The sequence below is a fragment of the Sminthopsis crassicaudata genome, chromosome 3 (assembly GCF_048593235.1).
Source record: "Sminthopsis crassicaudata isolate SCR6 chromosome 3, ASM4859323v1, whole genome shotgun sequence".
Classification (NCBI taxonomy): Eukaryota; Metazoa; Chordata; class Mammalia; order Dasyuromorphia; family Dasyuridae; genus Sminthopsis; species Sminthopsis crassicaudata.
This window is the reverse complement of record NC_133619.1, coordinates 78,155,308-78,180,374: the sequence shown is the minus strand read 5'-3', so window position 1 is coordinate 78,180,374 and position 25,067 is coordinate 78,155,308. Positions and strand designations below refer to the sequence as shown.

General features: G+C 36.1%; 1 protein-coding gene across 5 annotated transcripts in view; it reads left to right on the top strand.

Moving 5' to 3' along the window:
- PARD3B (par-3 family cell polarity regulator beta) overlaps window positions 1-25,067 on the top strand; it is a 1,277,739-nt gene that overhangs the window by 1,065,451 nt on the left and 187,221 nt on the right. For all 5 annotated transcript variants that reach the window (XM_074298957.1, XM_074298956.1, XM_074298955.1 and 2 more), the window contains one exon: window positions 12,934-13,236. In XM_074298957.1, coding sequence (XP_074155058.1) covers window positions 12,934-13,236 — 303 coding nt within the window. The remainder of the gene's footprint in view (window positions 1-12,933; window positions 13,237-25,067) is intronic.

The window sequence follows — 25,067 nt, the reverse complement described above, 5'->3', positions numbered from 1 at the left end:
TGTTGATCTTTGCCATCTTTTATTCTTCTAATGTCTTCTTTTTTTCTTGCTTTACTTTTCACCTTCCTCTTATCTAAGGTCAGTTGTTGGCCAGTTCAGCTGAACACAGCTTCAATTTCAGTTCTGATAACATATAACCTTCAGGAAAAGATTTGTAATTTAATGAGTTTTAATATATATATATATATATATATATATATATATATATATATATTTTTATCATCTGAAGAGCTAACTTCCTCTATTTTCTTTCTCTGGTTTTTCTGACCTCTAGATACACTCTTACTTCCTCAATTTGAAAATTTAAATGAATATATATATATATATATATATATATATATGTCAGTTTTATAAATATATATATATATGTGTCAATTACATTTGTTAAAATATTTATTTGAATTTAATTGTCACTAGTAGTGGGAATAATAGCTATTTTATTTTTATTTATTTATTTATAAAGGGGTGCCATTGAGACAGATTAGGGAGATACCTTTTCCTTTGATTCATTCTCAACTTTTATTATTTTATCTATTTATAGCAGAATATAAGATTTAGAGTCATTATATTCAAGCACAGATTCCTTTTATCATTCATACATCTCTAAGTACTTTTCAACGAAATCATTAAACTCAATTATAAAATATAACTTAATTATGTACCAAATTCTTTCAAGTGGAGCAGAAGTAACTTAAATTATTAAGAACCTAAATGATAAATGGTATTTTAGTTATAAACTAGAAAAGAATAAAGACTCATAGAGGCATAGATTTTTAAAGCTAAAAGCTACCTTAGAAAAAAAATATATTTTAGATTAACCCTGTCATCTTGCAAAGGGAGATAATTAGGACTCAGATGGTAAAGTTTTAAATCATTATAATAGGAGCTTCTCAAGGCATAGATTTAGATTTCTGGTTTTTTTATCCTCTGATCTTTCTATAGTCCCCCATTCCTAGTATATGTTTAATAAATACTTCTTATATTGAAGTGTCTTTCCCAGAGTCACGCCAGTTAATGGAAGAACAACCACTCAAGTCTTCTCACTTCTAGTTCAACATCCTTCCTGCCAACATTTTCAATGTTCAGCCTGTCCAACTTTTTGCGACCCCATTTGAGGTTTTCTTGGCAAAGACACTATAGTAGCTTACCATTTTCTTCTTCATTCATTTTACAGATGAGGAAACTGAGGTACACAGGGTTAATTGATAGGGTCACACAGCTAGTGTCTAAGGTCAGATTTGAACTCCAGAAGATGAGTCTTCCTGACTTAAGTCCCTGCACTCTCTTCATTATAGTTTCTTGCTACACTTTTAGAAAATAACATTCAAAAATCTAAGAGGTTTTTTTTTGTTTTTTGTTTTGTTTTGTTTTTGTTTTTGTTTTTGTTTTTGTTTTTTAAGAAGGAAGATAACCCATCCCCAGGATATACCAGGGTGATTCAAAGAGACAAGTACTTGAAAAAAATATATACATGGAGGTTTATTATGGAATCTGGATATAGGCCAAATTCATGGAATTTTGAAATCAAAGTCTCTAGGGAAGGGGATCTGATCCTTTGCCATCCTTACCCCACATGACCACCTTCTCTCACCAAATGTTAATGTCCTTATGGCTGTACCAATCAAGTCATTAGCAACAAGTCAGTCTGAATTCCCTTTTCAAGTATCATGATTAAAACATTTGAGTATTTTGAAGGAACAAGTGTGGATGTTGACTGAGAGTGAATACCTCCCAACATTAAGGATATTCTCTGTGGAACACTGACTTGGGCGATGGATTTCCACCATTGCTAAAATCCTGAGAAGGAACTTTGCCCTATTCATGTCCCAATTCTATCAGTGATTCCAAATGCAATAGTTACTGAGTAGCATGGAATTGAAATTGAGGTCCTTTCTTTGGGTGATTATTTCAGAGTTAGGAGTAGGAAACCACCATGAGCTGGTAAGGTGTCCTTTTTTTTTTTTTTTTTTTTTTTTTTTAACCGTTTATTGTTCAAACAACTTTTGGGCAATGGCCCCAAGAGAAAAGGACAAAGACAGCAACAACAACCAAAGAAAATGTATATGAATATTTTATAAAGCTGGAGGTGTTTGAAAACAAATCTGTCTATTCAGAGTGGCTAGCCACAAATTCCACATTAAACACTTATATCGATGATGGTGGGTAAATCTTGGAATATCCCTGAGCCTCATTTCCTCATCCATAAAATAAAGCTTGGACTAGATGGCCTGTGAGGTTTATTTGGACCCTAAATCTATGGTCATATGACCCTAGGTATAGCACAATGGTTAGGCTCTCCATTTTGCAGACAAGAAAACTGATTATTAGAAAAATAAATTTACCAAGGTTGCCCAAATAGTAAATGGTAGAGTAAGTTTCCAATCCAGTAGTCTTTCCCACCATGTAGCTTCTAAAATTATCAATTCTTCTTTTCTGCCTTAATTAAGGATGTCATGGAACCGGTTTCACTAGAAGTAATAGTTATATACTTAGGCTATTCAACTAATATTTTCATCATATTTTAATCTGCAAATGTAGCAAAAAATCCCAACTAACCAGACTGATTAATGAAACTGATTTTTTTCTGAGTTAAAGTGTTAAATCACACAAAACAAGTATTCTTCCAGATGTATCTGAATGCCACCAAAGTCCATTAAATTGCAGTACCTACAGATTCTTCATCTTGATCTTTAGAACAATGAACTTGTATGATATAGAATCATAAAAAAGAGTTATATTCACAGTACTTGGAGCAGTCATCTATCCCAAGACAATTCCATTTTCAAGGAAAGAGAGCTTCATTTTAAAAGAGTTTTTCAAAAAGAACTAGTTATTACCAGACAATGCGTCCTCATCTCTGGTCCCCAAAATATGAGTCCCAACAATATGCTACTGATTATTAAGCCAAGAAAGTGGATTAATTTATTTTAGGAAGATTTAAGATGCTAAAAATCAGGAAGAGTTTCATGTTCAATGCTTAATTTATCAGAAAATTTCTATCACACAACATTCTAATCCCCTTAGCATTTCAGTTAATAGAAGTTTTACTCCATTTATTAAAAGCTCATATTCTGAGCCCAGAACTTCATTGTCTGGTGGGACATATGAAATTTACTGACATGTAAAATCTCAATTTGAAAGCTTCGTCTTCTCCTGCCTTCTTTATGTTCACATTAAGATCTCATGAGAACAGTGATTCTGTCTTTGACTTTACTCCTCCTGGTCTGCGCCAGATTAAACACACTGCCCAGTGTGACATGCCATTCAGCAGTTTTCTTGTTCCATGAAAGGAATCCTGCTTCACTGAAGGCTGATGCCTAGGAAGACCTAAAAATTGACATTTGAATGCAAATTTCATTCATTAAAATCATAATTAATTTATTGAAAGAGAATTGTTATTATTTCAGGGACAAATGAGTATTAGAATATGCATATTATTTTAATGAACAAAGAATCTTTGGAGAGAGACGTCTATGCTAATTGCAAGCAGGACACACTAGTTCTACTAAGGGAAGTGAGAATGTTATGCATTAAAAAGGCTAAAGATTAGGTCTTTTAAAAGTACAGAAATTAAAAGTACAGGAAATTAGCATTCCATATCCAGGCTTTGCCCCACATAATATTGTTAATTGTGAAATGCCAATAACAGACCAACCATATTGGCTCTCATAGAGACCATGAAAGCAAGAAAAGACAGTAATACCGGTGTAGATAGTCAAGACAAGACTCTCTCTTTATTGTATCAATGCTCTCCATATTTATGCCTTAAAACCATAAAATTATTAAGGAAACCTAAAGAAACATAAAACATAAATCAACCAGTGCATGAATGGACAATGTTTTGTATACTGGTAGAAACTAGGCATTCTCTATAGAAAGAGCTTCATCCCCTTGCCATCCTGATTAATGATACAGGCCCAACACACTCATTCCTAATTCTTCTCAATCTTCGCCAGTCTTCTGAATGACATTTGGGGGCAGGATTTAAGGAGGATTCTAAGCCAGATCAAGATATCCTTGAATCCTGCAGCTAAGCAGGTGTTGCTAGATAGCTATCGTTGCTAGAGAGACACAGCTAATTAGTTCCATGTAAGCAAAATTCTTTTAATTAACCCATGTTTCTTCCTAAAATAAAAGTCACCTTTTTGTTTGTGATTCCCAGTTGGTCACCAATATTCAAGACTGATCACCACTGATATTCTTTTGCTGATTATGAATATTAGTAATGAAATATAGCCACCAATGAATTAAAGGTACTGATCATCCAAATGACAAAGGCAAGACATGTGGGAATGCATAAGATGCAAAGAGAAGAGTAAAGAATGTCATCAGAGAAACATATTTTAGAAATTAATGGAACTGTCAGATGGTGCAAGTGAGGAATAACCAGTGGACATTCTATGTGTTGATATCCTAATGAGTCAACATTGTGATAAGGCAGCCAAAAAAGCTAATTTAATGTAGGCTGTTTTGAGAGACATAGTGTTAGAGATGATAGAAGTGATGTTGCCCCGGTCAGATCTTATGTAGAGTATTATTTTCAGCTTTGGGTGCCATATTTTGGGAAGGACATTAATAATCTGGAAAGTACCTTGAAGAAGCAATCCAGGATAGCAGAGGGCATCAAGATTGTAGCATAAGATCATTTAAAGGATCTTAATATGATTCATGGGAAGAAGACTTTAAGGGATTTGAAGTATTTGAAGTAAAGAACATGACATCTAGCTTAAGAGGTCAGGAGGAAAATGATAAGAAAAATATGCATCTAACTATTTATATAGCTATATCTATTTATATGTAGTTATATTTGCACATATCTATATCTATTTTCCTATATATTTATATTTAGTTTTTTCTTATATTTGTCATTCAAGCACCAGAATTGCACTTTCTGTAATAGAGTTTGAACTCAAGAAAGGATCTCAATATCTGGTAACTTATCCTGCCAGGTGATTTTGCAGAATCCTCCTAAGACAATTCAAATGGAAGCAATTCCATTTCCTGGCATGGCGCTAGTATACTGTCCAAGTATCACGGACATAGAACAATGAGATCAGCATGATGATTTTGTAAGACCTTCAATTTGGTAGCACTTATCTCCCACACTTTCCTTCAGAGCCTCTCAAACACTGAGCTAGCTTTGACAGTGATAATTGACATTATCAATGTATGTATTCCTGAAAAGTAAATGGCCAAGGTAAGTGAACTTATCCTCAGTATTCAAAACTTCTCCATTGCTGTAACCAATGGTTCCACATGTGGATGGTGGAGAACCTGAGTTTTCTTCATGTAAATTGTTAGGCTAAAATTAGCACATGCAGCATAGAATCAATCCATAGTTAGAAGGTCATTTGTGCCTGAGAGAGTGAGAAAGAATTAGAGGGATCAGGTGCAGGCAACTTTTCACTAAGTTGGGCAATTAAAAAGAGTAGAGAAATTTTGAAAGTAGCTAGACACAGAAATTAGGACAGTAGCTAGATAGAGTAGAAGAGTCCAGGGAAAGATTTCCTTAGGATTGGGAAAATCTAACATGTTTGTAAGAAAATGGAAAAGGGCCAGTGGAGAGAAAGATTGATGATGCCTGAGAGAGAAGGACTGATTTCTATAGCAGGACCCTCAAGGAGATGTGGGAGGAGATGGGGATCAAGGATTTGCTGTGATTTAGAAATTGGACACCCAGAATTCACATAGAAGGATTCTAGGATTTGTTAGAGGTGACAGCTGACATGGCCTGTTTAGTTAAGTGTTTCACACACACAAAAATGATACCATTAACATCATTATTAGATTTGACACTGAATCCTTACATTTAGATTCTTCAATATACATTGTAAAACAATGTTTTACCTGTTAGAAGCTGTTCCACCATGTGTTTTCTATTCCTTTCCTTTACCCAATGCAAGGGTTCAGATTTCATTCCCCATATTATCATGCTGTAGTAGTGCTAGTTAGAAACCTAAAGGCCTCAAGAGTGACAAATTAGAAAAGTCTTAAAGACTTTTAAGCCAGTCCTTCCTGGTAAAACTAGAGACACCCTCTTTCCCCATGTGCTCATATTGCTTTTTAAAAAATTGTTATCAGATGTATCATGAATTTAATGCTGATAAAAGAAAAAAAAAGGAAGCTACTTTCATTTCACATTTTTATAGTAGTTCTACTAGGAAATGCAAGGTTCATTTTTCCCTGAAATAGCTATTCTCAGGGAACCTTTGGATTATAGCCACAGTCTTCTATACCATTTTTCCCTTGCTCCATTTCATTATACAAACATCAATTTTGCCCCATCATTTCCTTTCACAATGTGTAGTGTCAAAGAGAGATGAGCTAGGCATGTTGCCCAATGTTAAACAAACAGATGGATTATATGGATAATAAGATAGATTTCCCATAGACTTTTATAGTCATCAGGTAAGCCAAGGACCAGTTAGATCCAGTGACAAAATGCTGACCCAAACCAGGAATGCATAAATGAAACAATGGACATGGATGGTTTATTACAAATTATAATATTCATTAATAGGTGGGTAGATGAAGGCAAATGAAACATTAAATATACCTACTGAAGCTCTTTCCTTGACTTTCCCTAATCTATCATATGTCAACTATCTGTGGTAAGGCAGAACACACCCTTTCTATAATTTAATAGGTAATCTTTAAGAATGGCTAAAAAATTCACCATCATTTAGTAAGGAACCTCTCCAAACTTAACTGGTTCCATCATCAGAAAACAGACAGCTTGCCTACACACAGTTCCATTATTATCATATAAAATTCAAAATTTTCACCCCAAAACTTAAAATTGTCTTCTTACCTTAAGATTATATCTTAGTCCTTCCTAAGTACTTGGACAAGTAAATTCTTAAAAGTAAACTCTTATACCTTTCTCATCCCCTGTATTTCTGTGAGAGTGGATAGGAATTAAGGAATTCTTAGAGATCTTCTCTCCCCTCTTACCTACCACTTTCTAGCTCTTCAGCAGAAAATTTAAGCACTTCTTTGGGTAAAAATGGGGGCATAGGGAGTATGCCATGCTCGCTTCCTCTGACACCCTTCACCATGACTCAGTGGAAAGAGCACTTGTCTGGTACATTTGCTTCTAGCTCCCATGCAGCATTGCAAAGGCAGCAGGTGTTCAGTAAATGCTGTTGACTGACTGACTCCATCATCAGGCATACATCTGTACTCTAGGGAAGACACTGTGCAATCTGTTCAGGGCATGGATGCATCTAACTCTATGATTAGTGGAGCCAGGGATGACAACCGTAATGGAAAGGGACTGCTGAAAATGCACTGGTTGAATAAGCTGTTTTTGTAGGTCTGAAGGATTTTTTAACCCCCTGTATATAGTTGCCATATAAATAAGAAAGAAAAAATAAGAACCACATCTCTTGAGCCTGTCTTAATTTCTTGCAGTGCCACGAACAACCCTTTGCACTCTAGGCATCTGGTAAATGCAGACAGATTTTAGGAACAAAAGGCCTGCCATTTTATTTACCCATAACCTTGATGCTATGCTAATTGGAGTCTTCCTATGTCCTACTGAAGGGTGGTAGCTCATACACAGTTCATGATACTAGGTTTCTATATAAAGTGTAGTAGGATATTGAGGAAGATTGGCTTTCAATTCCAAATAAGCAGATAAAACAGTACCAGCTATATGCTGTGGTTCTCAGAGTCCCCTATTCTTGGCCATGTTTCTCCCAGCTCCCTTCAAAAAAGAGAAAGAGAAAGGAAGCAAAGGGGTGGATGCTGCTTGGGTGTGGATTATCAGGTGGCAGAAAAGAGGGACTAAAAATGCTTTGGAGAGACAGGACGGAAACATAACTAGTTTCCTTTCATTCTCTGTGGCTTTTTCCTTTTCCTCTTCAGGAAGTTATGTCAACCAGCAGTGCTCCAAAGTGAATCTCAATGAGCTATCCTCATCCCTTTATGTTTCATGGCAAATACTATTATGGCTAGGGACATCTTAACCACCCCTGCCCCCCAGAGATGGAAGCTTCAAAGAAGCCAATTTAGGGTTTTTTAATTAATTTTTTTCAATTAATAAACATTTGCTTTCTTTCTCTTTGACCTCCCCTCCACACTTGGGGGAAATAAAAAACCCTTGTGACAAATTTTTCTAATGCATGGAAAACGCTTCAAAATAGAGCTATGCAAAAGTGGAATTCCCTTTCCCTGAGTTTTCAAAGACCAAAGACCATGTATTAAGAATGTTATAATCAGACACCTCTTCAAGTGTGGCTGATTTAGTGGCTTTGGGGAGTCCCTCCATCTCAGAGAATTTATCATCAATAAACACAAATATCTGTCAATGTTCCTAAGATACAGACAAGACACGTTTTATGTAATTTTTTTCGACAAACAAACATTCTTTCCCTCTCAACATCTTTTTCACATGGAAAAAGAAAATAGAAAAAACAAACAAAATCTTTCTCACAAAAACGTATAGTTAAGCAAAACAATTTGCTTCACTGCTCATGTCTAGAAATGCCTGTCTGTATCTTGAAAACAGATTTTGAAGGTGATATGTCTACATTTTATTTCCAACTTTTCTAATCCCTCCTCCTTCCCCCAATTTCCAGAAAGACATTGAAAACAGTGGGGAAATGGCAATTGGGGAAAATTAATAAATTAACTAGACTATTGCTTGCCATAGTTTAAAATCAATAATAATACTAGTAATAAAACATTTTGAAGACACTGAATAAAATAGACATTGCACAGTTTGCTTGTCCCAGAGTCATCCCTGTCTTCTCAAGGGACAGATTATTACACTTCCTTCCTAAATATTAGTCTGCACATCAGCTCAGAGGGCATCTCTAAAAGGTGTTAAATGTTTAATAGTATTTTGTATAGGGACCTCTGTCTTTTGGATTGCTATAGGAAAACTAGTCATTTCTAGAAAAGGTGCTAAACACTCATTAGCACTTTTAGTCTGCTTCAGGGCCAATTTCACAAGGAGAAAATGAAGTTATTTGCTAAACATTTATGGGCAAAAACTGTATATTTTGGGAATGCCAAGAAAATTTCAAGAACTGTAATCAGTGAGCTACTTTTAACTACAATTGGCTAGTTTTCAAATAGAAAATTTAAAAGGTCCAGAAAAGATGTGATTTTTAGGAAAATGTAAATTGCAAATAAAAGATTTCACTGAATTCTATCAAGATGGTAGAATTAAGAATAGTAAAGAACTAATGGAAGGTACCATCAGTGTGATTTTAAAATGTTAACTAAAATGTCTGTCATAAAGTTAGAATAAAAATCAGATTTGCTGTCCAATAAATGAGAGCTCATTGTCTACTGGGGAGGCGAGGTTGTCTCTGAATCCTTGTAGAAGATTTTCCTCTTTGCTTGAATGGGTGCAGAATTTGACAGGATATTTAGGCTTAGAATCAAACTAGTTTCTATAGACCTATCCTACAGTGGTAAAAATGGAATAAGATGTGGCCCTTTGAATTCATATAAACCATCTGAGTTTGGTCTGATCTGGGTGGGTAATTGTTATGAACTTTACTGAATTAACTGCCCCATGGGATTTGCCTCATTGAAAGCCATCCTGAAAGATATACAGTTGTGCTGTCTAGTGAGAATAAGGGACTTCATGGCTAGCATTCTGGGTTTTTTTAAGAAGTTTTAAAAATAAATAGATATTTTGAAGAAAGGTGCAATTATTTTCTTTTTAAGGAATCAACCAATAATATAAGCTGAAGCTAAATTTTAAAATGCCAAGTTTCCTGAGCAGAAAAAAAAGCATAATAGAGGAAAGGTGAGAAATGATGCTGGGGTACCAACTATATAGCTTTCTGAACTGCCACAGAGATGGTTTAGATTGACATGAAAAATAGAAAGGACAAGAGAAAGCTCATTGAGAAAGTGTTATAGACTCCTGGACAAGAGTGAGAAAGAAATGAAAAATATTAATGCAGCTAAAATAGGCCCATTGAAAAGATGGGACATTGATCACAAAGAAGTGCGTGTAACCTGGTATTGACTGGAGAGTGTTGTGAAGAAAGGAAGCAATTGTCCCTGAACAGACATGGTTTACATGCTAGTGAAGCTGCATTCATGGGGAAAACTTGAAGATACTGGGCCCCTTCTCTGGAACAAAAAAAAGAATCATAACGACCTAATCATAGCTTTTGTTGGGGATCGATGGTAGAATAAAATATCCTCTCTGTCAAAAGGGAAAGTTATACAAAAGATATTTTATAATCTTTAAGAACTAAACCATTTCTTTACCTCAAATTGCTGTGTGGTCATATGTTTCCTTCTTTTCCTTTCCCACCATTCCAACTGATACTCCTTAAACCCCCTCAAAAATCCCTATAGCCCTCTCCCACTGTTGCCCTGGCTAGAAGCACAAAATAACATGAGAAAGGGCGATGACTTTCTGGAAGGAGCATTGGATTTGCCATCAGGAAGATTGTGGATTGAATGACATTTTCTAGCTGTGTGATTCTCAACCTTTTATCTTGATTTGTAAAATGGGGATAATCATCCCTATTTCACACAACTATTATGAGGTTCAAATAAAACGACACATTCCTTCAGTTCACTTATCCTTCTCCCCAGTAATTTCAGAGTCAAACTAAAAATTCTTAATTCTTGGGTCTCTTAGTTCCTCAGTCTCTTAAACTCCCATGACCTCTATCTTCTGTCTACCACAACCACACCCAGAAGTATTTGAAATGTAGGTACTAGAATAGTTTGCCATTTCCTTCTCCAGTTCATTTTATAGAGTGAGGAAACTGAGGCTCACAGATTTAAGTGACTTGTCCAAAGTCACATAGCTAATAAGTGTCTGAGGCCAGATTTGAATGTACAAAGATGTGGTTTTAGCAACCACACAAAAGAATCCTACTCTTTTACCTTATTGATATTTTTAGCTTTATTTGCAATGGAAATCCATCGGTATCATCTTTGTCAATAAGTATTGTCACTGAAAAGATGGCTTTGTTACAGAAATAGATCCGGTTAGCACCTTTACAAAAAAGTATCCTAAACAAATATCCAGGAAGATACTAAGAGGATAGCAGGATCTCTCTACTGGGTAATCTTTTTTATCTTAATTCCAAATCCCTTGGAGAATGGAGTTATCTTTCGCATATCTTCTTCTGTTCATTTATTACTTAGTTCATAGTTTGTCATCTGCAAAAGAGAAAGGCAATAATCTCCACTGGTATTTTTCATCTGTGTTGAGTTGTAGAATTAGTACTTAGCCCTAAGCCCATATTTTTTCCCTTTCCTATCCTTCATACTTGGGGTGAGTGGGAAGGGAGAATCAGGGTCCTCTTCTATCTGGCAAGGAAGTACCTTGAAAAATTAGGTATTTTAAACTTTTACAGAACGTGCAATTCCAATGTGCAAAAAAATTTGCCTTGTGCTTTTAGAAAGAGAAAAGAGGATGACATTATGGTTAAGCAGACCAGAAGCAAAGTGTACCTTCAAATTAAATGTTTAAAAAACAAATGAAAAAAAAGCCCACTCTTATCCAATCCCCTGGACACCTCTTTGAACTGGGTCCTTTTGGCCTGCAAAAGAATCTTATCTTCATAGTTTCAAGGTCTGCAATCTTTTTTGCTCATTTCCTCTAAGATACATTTCACTTTCTCTTTGGCCTCTTCTTCCACTAGAATTAATAGCATCATCCTTTTCTCTCTTTACAAAAAAATACTTCATTCATACAAAAATGAATTCCTTACCCAGCTTTCTTCTTGATACTGTTCACCTCAGACTATCAACAACATTATTATGATTCAACAATAAGCTAAAGAACTTTTCTATTTTAACAAGTAACCAAAAATTTAAGACACCTACTAGTTTGGGGATGAAGTAAAGCCACAGATGGATTTTTTAATTCTTCTAAAATTTTTTTTCCCTTTCCTTATTCCCAATAGATTTTACAATGGCACCGATTAGCAGAGCATTTTGAAATACCACTTAAGGCTTTATCACAGTGGAGTCCTGCCAGTAATAGTCTTTAATTCACTTATATGTGCCAATTCATCTCTGTCAGGATCCTATTAATTTCCTCCCTGTTTTACTCTGTCCCTCGTCCCTATATAATGAGGCACCGTGCTCCCCATTTATGTAACCAAAAAAATTAAAATCTCTTGTAAATGACTTCTGATCTACTGCTTTTAGTGACCAGGCTGTCTCACCATTTCCTCTTCATGTTTAATTCATCCTCTGCAAGCTCATTTCTCTAGAAGACTACAGGAAGATCAAGCAGCCAAATGGTGAACTCATAGGAAAAGTGTGGGAATTCAGGTTAACTGTTTTAACCTTTGGTCCTGCATTGAGGAATACTTTCTAGACTATCATACCTAAGACACACAAACTCATCCAACACTAATTGAATGAGTATTAATGAAAATCAACCTCTTATAATCTTCATTTATCTCTCTTATCAATGGGCAAGATGTCAAAATACCCACAAGATCATCATGATGTATGGGAAGATAAGGAGTTCAGTAGATAGAACTAGAGTCAAGAAGACCTGAATCTAAATTTGGCCTTGGATACTTTCTACTTATGTGATTCTATACAAGTAATTTAACAGCTATCTGCCTCAGTTTTCTTGTGTAGAAAATGAGGATACTTCCCCAACTACTTCCCAAGGTTGTTGAAAAGATAACATGATATAATCTTTGTAAAGCACTTTACAAACCTAAAGTACTATTTGAATGCTAGATATTATTGTCATTCTTACATTATCACAAACCAGAAGAACCTGCAAAAAACATAGGGGAGGGCTATTAAATCAATACTATGGTTTATGCACCTGACCTTTCTGTTGATGTTGATCTGGAATGAACAGAAGGGAACAACTAGAGAAACTGAGAGAGGTGGGCATAAATTTTAGGTGCTGGTATAAAATGATTGCTGCTGGGCTAAACTCACATCTCTCTTAACTTATTCTGCACTTTTCAGAATTGGAGCCAAACACCAGGAGCTACGAGAAAAGCAGGCAAGAGGGCTTATTGATTATTCCACTGGCCTCATAGGACCTTTTCATGATATGGATGATGATGAAATGGATCCCAATTATGCCCGAGTGAACCATTTCCAGGATACTTATGTACCAGCTGGTGTCTACAGGCCATCATCACCACCAAGTATTGGAGCACTCGGCTACACACGGGATGGCCCCCCACTATCTCCAGAGAAGGATCACTTGGAGGGGCTTTATGCAAAGATCAACAAGCCTTACCATCCTCAGACTCTTACTGACAGGTAATGAAACCTTGTGGAAGTTGAAGGTAGTCCTTATCTAGCAGGGGCACAGATGGGCTGTCTGTGTTCAGTGAGAGTGAGAATTGGACATAGTGATGTGGAATTCTAAAAACAAAACAAAAACAAAAACCCTTCAGTTTTCTGAAAATGATACTCAGCGGCTACCCTAGACAAGGGCTGTGTTTTGACTTAACTTGAAGCTGTCAACCATCCAAAAATAAAGCTAACAAATAATAGTAATAAGGCACCACGAATAGACAATAGATGAATTCAGAGAGCAAAGTCCCTGTTGCAAAGAGCTGACAATTTATGCAAGAATATTATGACAGAACTGATAATGACAAACGTTCAAAGAGCATTGGGTTTTTTTTTTCCTCTCAAGAGCCTTACAGTGAAGAGCTTATGCTGAGGGAAGGTGGCTTGAAATCAGGAGTAGGCAAATTAAACACAATGAGTGATGAAATGGAAAGCTGTTCTTTGTGAAGGAGGGAAAGTGAAAGGGGATATTATTAAAAGCTTCTAAAGCAGTATAACTGAGGGCAAATCAGAGGGACATGAGGGGCAGTAAGGGAGCTTTGTAAACAAACAAAAATTCTATGAATTTCATCCACAATAAGAACAAAACCTGAATGACTCTGCATGGATCATCAAAGATATAAAAGCAGATATTCTTAGTCATAGAATAGAATGATGAAACCAAAGATCATTTGTATTTAGGAAGTAAAGATGTTGAAACAGGAGTGTCATTCTGTGTGCTTGACAGAGAGGAATGAAATGAAATTCATTATCACATTTAGGACTCATCCAAGAAAATATTAATCAATCCATATTGTAGATGAGGTCTCCAAATTTTGCACACACTAAATGGGTTGAAATCCTTTGTTCCATTTAACTTTGGTACATTCCAGCACAAGCTAGGAAGAGGAAAAACATGGCAGGTGGTAGCACCAAACTGTGAGCTTTTACTCCAGAGCAAAAAATAAAAAATAAAAAAGCCTTGTTTTTCCAGATTTCTTTTGGTCCTGACAACCACCCAGTGCCCATTAGTAACCAGCTTTTGTGTGATAGCATGATATATTGCATATGTTTACAGTTTACATTTCCCCAGCTGTGTGATATTATGCACTTTCAATTAGGTTGGGGAGAGGAAAGGAAATCATGGCATTTTTATGCAGACTGTAAAGTATCGCTTCACAAGACTGATTACCTTTCAGAGCCTTTCCAATAACCAAGTGGGAAGGAAGGAGCAATTTTTAATCCTTACTGTCAAGCTTCCAGGTTGATAGTATTAAAGAAAGATGGTCAAGTTTTTCTTTGAGGTAAAAAGAAAATATAAATTCCTGTGACTCAGTGATATAGTCATTAAAAGTAGGCTGCTAATTCATAGCCACCCCTTGAATCACCTGTTAGGAGCAAACCATTTTTATTCTCAAGCCATAATATCAAATATATTGTATAAATCCTAGACATGAGAAGATGCTGGCCAGGACTGTGGTCTTTAGAATCTTTACTAAATTCACAGAGGTCACTCCCAATCTGAATCCATCCACTGACAATACTGAAAGTAAACCTTTCCAGTGAGCTTCTAATCCAGCAAACTTACTGCAACAGAAGTACTGATCTATCAGGCCCTCCATGTTTTTCATCTTCCTTGTATATCTGGAGCTTCCTCTGAAGTTTCTTGAAGGGAATTTTAATTTCATCTCTATTGTCAAACTTCTGGATTAACAAAAACTCATCTTCTTCAACACCATTATTCTCCCAATGAGGCAAATCATAGATTCGAAAAACCATAATTGCAGGTGATCCAAAAAGCAAGTCAGTCATGGAAGCAGAGTGGATGCCAGTGAGCCATACCATTATTGCTAATGAAAATTTGCATATGAGAAATGACATAAAAGACATCTACGAGCAAAGATCAGAAAAGGTGGTGAAGGGTTCTGAATTTGTGTTAGTAGGTAAGTGAAGGCTTCCAGCATCCCAAGTAATTTTTCTACAAAGGATTATGTGAGGATGTAGACAAGAATTCTATAGATTGAGAAAATGTGAATAGTTTCCAAGATACACTGATAAAGGAAGGAAACATTGCCATGAAATCCTTTTTGTTTGTTTGCTTTATTAAAGGATATTGCTTTTATATTACAAACATTTCCAGAATATTGCTATTCTCTGAGAGATCTTTTGTAACAAAGTAAAGCAATTAAGCAAAGTTAACAATAACAACCTCATCTGAAAGTGCTTGCCACCTCCAACATTTGTAGCAACCCCTGAACTTCTATTTTTAATTTTTTTCAAATGAAGAGAAATCTATTTTCTCTCCCTCCTATCTCTCACTCCATTGGGGGAAAAAAAGAAAAGAAGATTGCTTTTAACAGATATGCATAGTCAAGCAAACCAATTCCCTTGTTGTCTGGGTACAGAAATATCTATGTCTCATTCTGCACCTTAAATCTATCACCTCTCTGTCAGGAGGTAAATAGTACATTTCATCATCGATCCTTTGGTATCATGGATGGTCATTGTATTGATCGTAGTTCTTACAGCTTACAAAGTGGTTTTGTCTTTATATAGTGTTATTGTTATCGTATAAGTTGTGCTAGTTATTTCATTTCTCATCAGTTTATAAAAGATCTTAAAACTGTGCGTCTTTATAATGTTGACATTATGGTATAAATTGGTCTTCTGATTCTGCTTACTTCCCTCTACATCAGTACATATTAGATCTTTCTATGTCACTGAAATTATCTACTCTTTCATTTCTTACAGCACAGTAGTATTCTGTCACATTCATACCTATTCAGTCACTCTTCTTTCAAGGGAATCACTTTCAGTTTATAGTTTCTTTTGCCAACACAAAAAGAGCTGCTATAGATTTTTTTGTGAATATAAAAACTTTTCCTGTTTGTTTGATCTATCTAAATCTATCTTAGCATAGGTCTCATGGTGGTATCACTGGGGCCAAGAAATCCATTAGAGTTTTGAAAAATAATTTTAATTAACATTCACTCCAGAAATGTATTTTAAATACATCCTAATGAATATGGATTACATATTTGTCTTGGTTTGTAGCGACTATTTAAAAAAACTAAAGCTAAAACCACTTTGGATAGAGAATAAAATTATACTGTCCAGGGAACATAGTAGAATTCAGAATTAGCTTTAAATCAGTCTGATCCCTTCTTACTTCACAAATGAGTTAACTGAGGCTTCGAGAAGATGTGACTTGGCTAAGATCACTAGATTTCCAAAATGTTATTTATAATTATACTTAAACTCTGGTTTTGCTTTGCTTGGATCCTTGGCATTTATTTTTAAATATCATTTTGTATCCACTTTTTGTTCTGTAAGCTTCCCAGTGGCATTTAGCCAAGAAGCAATAAAATTCTAACTTGACTTGGCCATGACTGAATGAATCTGAAAAGGGTGAGTCAGCAAAAAGGTTACACTCAGGAGTAATTGGAGAGGAGGCAGATACCAGAAGGAAGCTGCTAGTAAGAGCTGCCATGAAAATACCCTGACTGGCTCCATGGGCTATAGGATGGAAACCCAGGGGCTACGAATACTTAATCCACTCTAGCCATGTGTACACAATGTGATTCAAGGCAGTTATATCATTTATTTGTACTGAAAGTAAAATTACAATTTCTGTGAAGTAAATGTTCCAAGGAGATGTTATTCTACAGATCTAACCCATTAAAAATTAAGTTACAGCAAGTTGAGTCACACTCAGTTGGATTGAGTGATTTGTCCATTACTGGGTAGCTAGGTGGCAGTTGATAGAGCGCCAGATCTGGGATCATAAAGACGTGAGTTCAAATGTGGCCTCAGATACTAAGTAGGTCTGACCATGAACAACTTACTTTACTCCGTTTGCCTCAGTTTCTCATCTGTAAAATGAGCTGGAGTAGGAAATGGCAAATCCCTCCAGTATCTCTGCAAGAAAACCCCAAATAGAGTCACAAAAGGTTCAATACAACTAATTGACTAAAAGACGAATGTACAAAACCCTTTTCAAATCATGTTTCCTAAAATTTTACAGTATACCAAAATAAGATAAATACAAAAGACAAAAAATTATGATTTATTTATAATATAAATAGTAATCCTCTTCCTCAACATTGATGCTTGCTACATGGTAATGTACTCTATGTTTTTAATAAGTGAGGAAGAATGAGAAATAAGGTAGATAAGCTTAAAAAACATAGATTATAGGATGACATGGATTATATTCAAGAATCCCCTCTGCCCTGGCTGACCAGGGGTTGTTTAGTCTCATTGTGAGCAATTCCAGTGAAGGAGAGTTCCCACCTTTTTGAGGCATTGACATCTACTTTTGGATAGTCCTAGCTGTGAATTTTCATTGTGACTTTATTAAAGCCATTTTAAAAAGTGAAATATATAGATAACATGCTTTTCTTATTACATGTCAGCAAAATCATAGGTTCGAATGAGGATAGAGACAGAGACAGAGAGACAAAGACAAGAGAGACAAAGAGAATGTGTCCTCATACAGGGATTCTTAACTGGAACATCTGAAGTTTTAGTTTTCTCTTCTAACATATTAATAACTATCTCAACAGAATATGCATATCTTTTATAATCTAATGTATTTTATTTTATGCATTTAAAGGCATTCTCCAAAAGAGTCCCTGGGCTTCCCCAAACTTTCAAAAGGATCCATGGCACAAAAATTCCTAAGAACATCTGCCTATATTAAGAGAATATTTTTCTCCCTTTTCCTTCTACCTGTGGATCCTAATTATGCCATCTAGAGCAACATAACATAAATGTGATCATTCTTTTATATGGCAACAATATATATTTGCTGAGGCAATTGGGGTTTAGTGACTTGCCCAGGGTCACACAGTATTTGATCCAGATTTGAATTCAGGACCTTCTGACTTCAGGGCCGATGCTCTATTCACTGTACTACCTAGCTACCCTTAAAGTATGATTCTTAAGAAACAAAATCATAAGATTTTATGGTTGTTCAGTAACTGCAGTCATATCAAATCTTCATCACCCCCATTTGGGGTTTTTTTTTTGGTAGAGATACAGTCTTGTCTGATTCTTTATAATACCATTTCTTTGCAAAGATACTGGTTTGCTATTTCCTTATGTAGTTCATTTTACACATGAGTATACTGAGGCAAACAGGGTTAAGTGACCTTCCTAGTGTCATACAGCTAGTAAATGTCTGAGGTCAGATTTGAACTTTAGAAACTGAATCTTCCTGATTCCAAGCCTAGAGCTCTACCTAACTGTGTCACCCAGCTGCCCTAATTCCCTATTTACATATGAGGAAATGTCAACAGATACAGATTAAGTGACCTGCCCAAAGTCACAAAGTTAGTAATCATCAGGAGCTGGATTTGAATTTGGGTTGTATATGGACCAGACTTAATGACTCCAAATCCACAACTCTGTACCACCTAGCCAGTTCTTTACATCAGAATACATCCCCAACTGCTGATGTTTTGGTAACATTATCTATATGTAGGAAATAAATGCTTTTATACATAAGAATCTTTGGTAGACACCAGGTGGCAGTCATAGAGTGGTGGGCCTGGAGTGGAAAATTCATCTTCATGACTTCAAATCCAACCTTAGAAACTTACTAGCTGTATGACCCTGTGCAAGTCACTTAACTCTGTTTGCCTCAGTTCCTCATCGGTAAAATGATCTAGAGAAGGAAATAAATAGCAAACCCCTCCAGTATTTATGCCAAGAAAATCCCAAATGGGATCATGGAGAATTAAACCCAACTGAACAATAATAGACATAGAAACATACTTTTGCCAGCTTTATTTCATAAATTCGTCATTCACAATTCATAACTAGATGACCCTAAATTTCTTTGCTTTCCAAAGGCTATCATATTTCTTGGATTTCCAAGAGTTTAAGACAAGGTTGCATGATGTTTATCAAGCAAGTAAATTAATTTCCTGTGATAAAAGAAAAACTTTCCAGGAATATCAACTACTTTTTCTGCCTTCCTCCCCCTCTCTCCCCTCCCCGCCCAAAAAAGAAGAGAAGACATAAATGAATTCTTTGAGTCATTAGGCAAATAGATATACAAGTTCAGTCTTGGGTCAGTAATTCAATCATGGGTTAGAGAACTTTTTTTTAGCTCAGAGATAAACTGTTTCATTCATTTCACTAAGTTCTAATGAGATCTTTTGAATATAAGTGACTGGAAACCATTCATTTTCCAGAAGTTTTTAAAAACCCTGAAAATTAATGGTCAAGGAAATCTTGGGCTAAAGGTGCTGAGGGAAAGCAGAAGTGTTAAGAGAAAAGCTTTGGGATGAGGTGTTAATCATACAAGAAAATCCAGGTGTGAATATCACCTTCTGTTCTTGGGGTAAAACAGAATCACTGATATTTCTTCACCAAAAATTTTTTTATTCATTTCCAAGGTTAAGCATTTCATTTAGTAGTAGATCTGTCATGCAATCTAGCATTCTGGGTTCTGTGTCTGCCATAATCCCTTCCCCCAAAAGACCTCTCTCCAGTTTTTTCCCTTAAGTTATTTCATCTTCTCTCTCTCTCTCTCTCTCTCTCTCTCTCTCTCTCTCTCTCTCTCTCTCTCTCTCTCTCTCTCTCTCTCTCTCTCTCTCTCTCTCTCTCTCTCTCTTCCTCTCTCTCTCTCTCTCTTGTGATTTTTCCCTGTTAATTTTATTTCAGATTAATGACTTTTGAGCTCTCACCTCTGACTCTTGATGTAGTGTGCAGGGACTTGAACAGTGAATAAAGTAAATGGCTTAGAGATGTGTATTTTTTTTCAGTTCCAACAAACAGAAGAAGGATGAGCTCACTTCAGTCTGGGAATCCCAGTTATAAGTGTCATCACCATGGAGAATTAAAATTCATCAGTTGAACCAAGCAATCAGGGAATTTTTTTGTCAAAGAATGTATTATCATCAATTTTTAAAATGACTTTTAAACAATAATGAGAATCCTCTTAATGAAAGAATTTCCATGGCTAGATAAGTGCTAATAATAACTGATATACCATTAACTGTACTTTCTTCACATCTCTTCCTCCTAAAATTTGATATTTTCATTTTTTTTCTTTCCTCTGGGATCCCACTCATGGGACTGTACAAATTCTCTTCCCTTGCCCTGGCAACTTACAGTGATACCAAGTACAGGCACCCTTCATTTATAGCTTACATATAAGACATAAAATAATTGGTGGGTGACCAGAGATGATAAATTATCACACCAATCCCTTTTGCCATGGCCACCCATTAGGAAGGATGGAAGGAAAGCTTATCATCTTATGTTGCTCTGATTTGTTTAAGCAACCATTTATGCAGATCCTAGAGTCTAATAACTAGGTCATAGCTTGTGTTTATAAGTGTTTACTAGTTCAAAGGAGCTGAAAGTGCTTTAGAAAACATTCATTTCATAAATCTCTATGACAGCTTTGTGAGGTAGAAGGAAGTGGAAGGGAGGGCTTTATTATTATCACCCTTTTGACATCTAGGGATAGAGGGTCAAAAAAGGAAGAAGCAAAATAACAAGAGAGTCTAGAACACATGCGGCTAGTCCTGTCTCTCAAAATAGGACTTAGATTATGAAGAATTAATAATGATGATGAGCTGTCCTCCAAATCAGAAAGAGAGAGAGTACTGTCATCCGAGATCCTGAATTCGAGTGATGCTTCTTCCTCTCCCTACCTGGGGAATCTTGGACTCCTTTGTCCTTCAGTTTCCTCATTTGTCAAATTGAATTATTGGACTTCAGAACTTCACAATCCCTTGTAGCCCTCTGTCATTCAAGGAGTCTATAGCATATGCTTTCAATCGTTTTTTTTTCTTTTAATTTTTACTCAGCTTTTTTTGTGACCTGTGGTTTGCATAAGTGTACTGGGCCATGGCATATACCTTTTCATTACAGCCTTTGCCTGCATTAAGAATTAATTCCAGAGGGCCCTGCTTATAATTTCTCCATTTAATTCAATGTGTAATCAAGAACAGGGCAATGTTAGGTCAATTCTTCCCCCGTATGTATCTTTTCAAATAATAAATAATCAAGAGAATTGGAAAGGGGCATCAAAAAGATAGTTTCAAAGTTAGCTCTCATAAATAACCAATTTCCTAAATAGGCATTTTAATATTTATATGCTATGGAATTCCTTCCCCCGCCCCTTGGAGCTCTAGCTTAGGACTGATATGAAAAGTATCCAGAAATAGAATGTAAATGCTACCATTTTGCATTAGGCTTTTAATCAGTCCTGGGGAAAGCATCCTCGCTTACCTCCAGTTTGGTAATACTTTGGCCCCATCCTGTCTAAAATGGCCCTGATCTATATGATTTAAATGGGAAAACATGAAGAAGAATCATACAGAATAATAGCTTCTAGAGAGGGGTGTCTGTTGGCAATAATGAAATCAGTATACCATTAACTATTCATGGGCTCATAAGATCATAGATCTAGGGCTGAAGGCCTTCAGAGTTGATCTATTCCAATCTTCTGCTTTTTTATGTGAGGAATCGGAAGCCAACCCAAGGTTAGCTAGTGTCAACAGTGGGATTTGGATTTAAAACTTTTAACTTCAGAGCCAGTGTTGTTTCCACTTGTGCCATTCCAAATATTAAAGCATACATAAAAGAGACTGCAAGGGAGATTCTCTTCTCAATATTATCATTACAAATATGGTAGCTAGGGCTACCTGGGGTAATTAGGGTGATCTCCTGGGGTTCCTGAACCACATGCACACGATCAGCTTGATCCACTCTTTCTCTGCTAATCTTCAGCATCACCATTAGGATTCACAAGCCTATAGCAATCCATACCTTAGATGGAACCAACCCTGGAGAATTAGAATCCCTCAGTATCTTCTCCCCTCCCACTCAGTCAATATGAATGTTTTTGGACAGCACCACCAGGAATAGAATATATACTAGACTATGGGAGAAGATATTATCATGTCTGTGCTAGCTTGTGCCTTGGTGGGCCCCATCAGTCAAGTAACCTTTCAACTTTAATTTTTTCTTTCTTTTATCTGTCCCCCTGAACCTCGGGCTTCAGTTTTTCATACTCCAACTTTGTTTCATCTCACCTTCCAGGAGATGACCAGGCAAGGATCACATGCATAAGTTCATTTGTCTCTTCTGTAACTGGGCCCTAACAATGCCTAGAGAGGAATAGAAATGAATGCAACTTCTTTGGACATGAAGGACATGATAATCCTTATTATAATTATGATTACCACTGTAGCATTTGTATAGTGACTTAAGGAATGCAAGGTGTTTTAGGAATGCAAACTTTAAGGAATGCAAAGTTTGTGAGGATCATTTGATCCTCACAAAAGCTTGTGAGATAATCACTATTATTATCTCCATTTTACAGATAGGAAAACTGAGGCAAACAGAGGTTAAGTGACTTGCTTGCACTCATACAGTTAATGTGTGAAGCCAGATTTGACCCTAGCTCCTCCTGATTCCAAGTCTAGTACACTATCATCATACGTTTTCTGTGACGTTAAAGAAATCTATATACATGCTGATTTCCAGTCAGCCTACTGTTTATGGAATCTAATAACTTATAACTTCCAAGTCTCAAAATTGTGATGCACCAGTGAATGTAATACAGAGAAACTAATATTTTTCTATAACAATCTTCCCAACATTTAAATCATGGAATAGCTGTCAACTTTTATATATTCTACCAGATTATTTCTAATAAAGGATTTTACCAGATCTGGTTATATTGCAGATAAAGAGATAGAGATGGTGAGAGATCTCAGATGAGGAAGCACCCACTACAACTATAAGTCAGCACATTCTCTGCCACTCAAAGCCTTAAGCAAGTGGTCTGGTGCACCGAGAATTTAAATGACTTGCCCCAGTTACACAGATAATATATGTCTGAAGAAAGAACCTTTCTGAGGCTTGCTCTTTATCCACCAGTCTATGCCATAGGCTTATAAGTAAAACAGTTTCGAAATGGGTCTCTTAAAGGATGGAGGAGAATAATATGCATTCAGGTTTTCCCAGGGGCCAAGCCCACAAGGATGAAAAAGGCCAGAAAGTAGGGACTATTGGTAGCAAAAACCCACATGTGACTTGCTCACATGTAATAGAATGTTTGGTTTATTCACAATTTTCAAGAATCACTTTTTATAATTACTACTATCCAGGATATCATTTTTTTTCTTTTTACTACTTTGTCACCAGGTATGTGATAGATACTGTTCAGTTCACCTTGAGAAAGCTGATTGTTAAATTTTCATTGTGAAAATGTAAACCTTGGAAATGGATAAAAATTACAAATAAGGACTTGATTTAATCTTTTGTTCATTGCTTAAACTAACGAAAAAGATAGTGAAAATTTTGATCCTATGCATTGAACTTAAATTTTTGCTGTAGGTCTATTTAGTTTTTCTGAAGAGTTGACGGTTAAACACACTAATGCACCAATGCCCCTAACCCATCCCTGAACCTAAGCCCCTTCACCAGCACTGTGTGAATGTGAATGAGAATTTAGAAAAGAATACAGAATTAGTAGGAACTTAAAAGTTAATCAACAACCAATAATGGATACCAAGCTGCCATTAGCTGGTGGGCCTCCTCTTCTGACATTTCTTTGTTCTCTCTCTCTCCTTTCTTTTCCTCTTTATTTGATACATTCCTCGGCAAAGACAGGGGTTGCAGTATTTGCATGAATTAACATATCCTTTATGAATTTTTCTAACAACAATCTGAGAATGGAGGAACTCAAATGATCTTCATCCCATTTCATAGATAAGTGAACTGAGGGTCAGAGAGGTAAGATCTCCTTAAAGACAAAATCATCAGTTCATTGAACTAGGGCCCTTCTTCCCACAGAGCCCCAGTAAGTGGCCAACAAGCTCAAGCTGATGAATTTATTCGATTCCAGATATTAATAGCTAATAATGGCTTTAGATGTCACTCCTGTTCGTAAACTGTTGAAGATTAATTGCCCTTCAGTGCCTTAACAAAACCATAAGTTAACATGAACATCTCAGGTAGGACTAAGGGCAGTATTAGCAGCTAACATTTGTGTAGCATTTGACAATTTGCTGTGGCTTCCATGCACATTAACTCATTTAATACTGACAGAACTCCTATGAGGTGGATAAGTGAAAATATTATTATTCCTATTTTGCTAATGAGGAGCCTGAGAGTCTTAGAGGTTAAGTTATTTACCTAGAATCACATAATTATATTCCAAGTCTAGTCATGCTCTTTCAGGCATATTGCAGAAGAAGACCTCAAAATGCCATCCTATAAATGGCTACCAAATCTACCTATGTACAAATCATTATTCACTTAAACATGGAACCAAAGTGCATAAATTTTCCAAAGTAGAAGAAGTAATATTTATAAGACATACTTTAGAAGCACTCAGGATTCTCCAGGCAGAAAGAGAGAAATGGGAGAATTATGGTATAATAAACTCTTGTCTTCCGTTTATGGTATAGTAATAGAAATTGTGTGAAAGCATACTTGGAAATCTTGGATAAAAAACAGAATCAACCAAAGAATTACAAAATGCCAATTTTACAAGGAGCCTCAGATTGTTTATGTGCACGTTTGGTGTAAAATTCTTTCATCAACCAGGTCATTTCTGTTTCTAATTAGAATCTTAATGCCTTTGACACCTGCAATACATTCTCAGTCAAAACAGACTTTTGCTTTGCCCAGAGACATGATAACCAAAATGGAGACTGTAACCATTTGTATTCCACTTTTACTCATGCTTGCTACATGTACCAAAACTGCCGTCCCTCAACTCGCAATGTGATTCAAAGAATATTCTGCTATTTTCCCCTGTTTTTCCTCATAGTGTTGTAAAG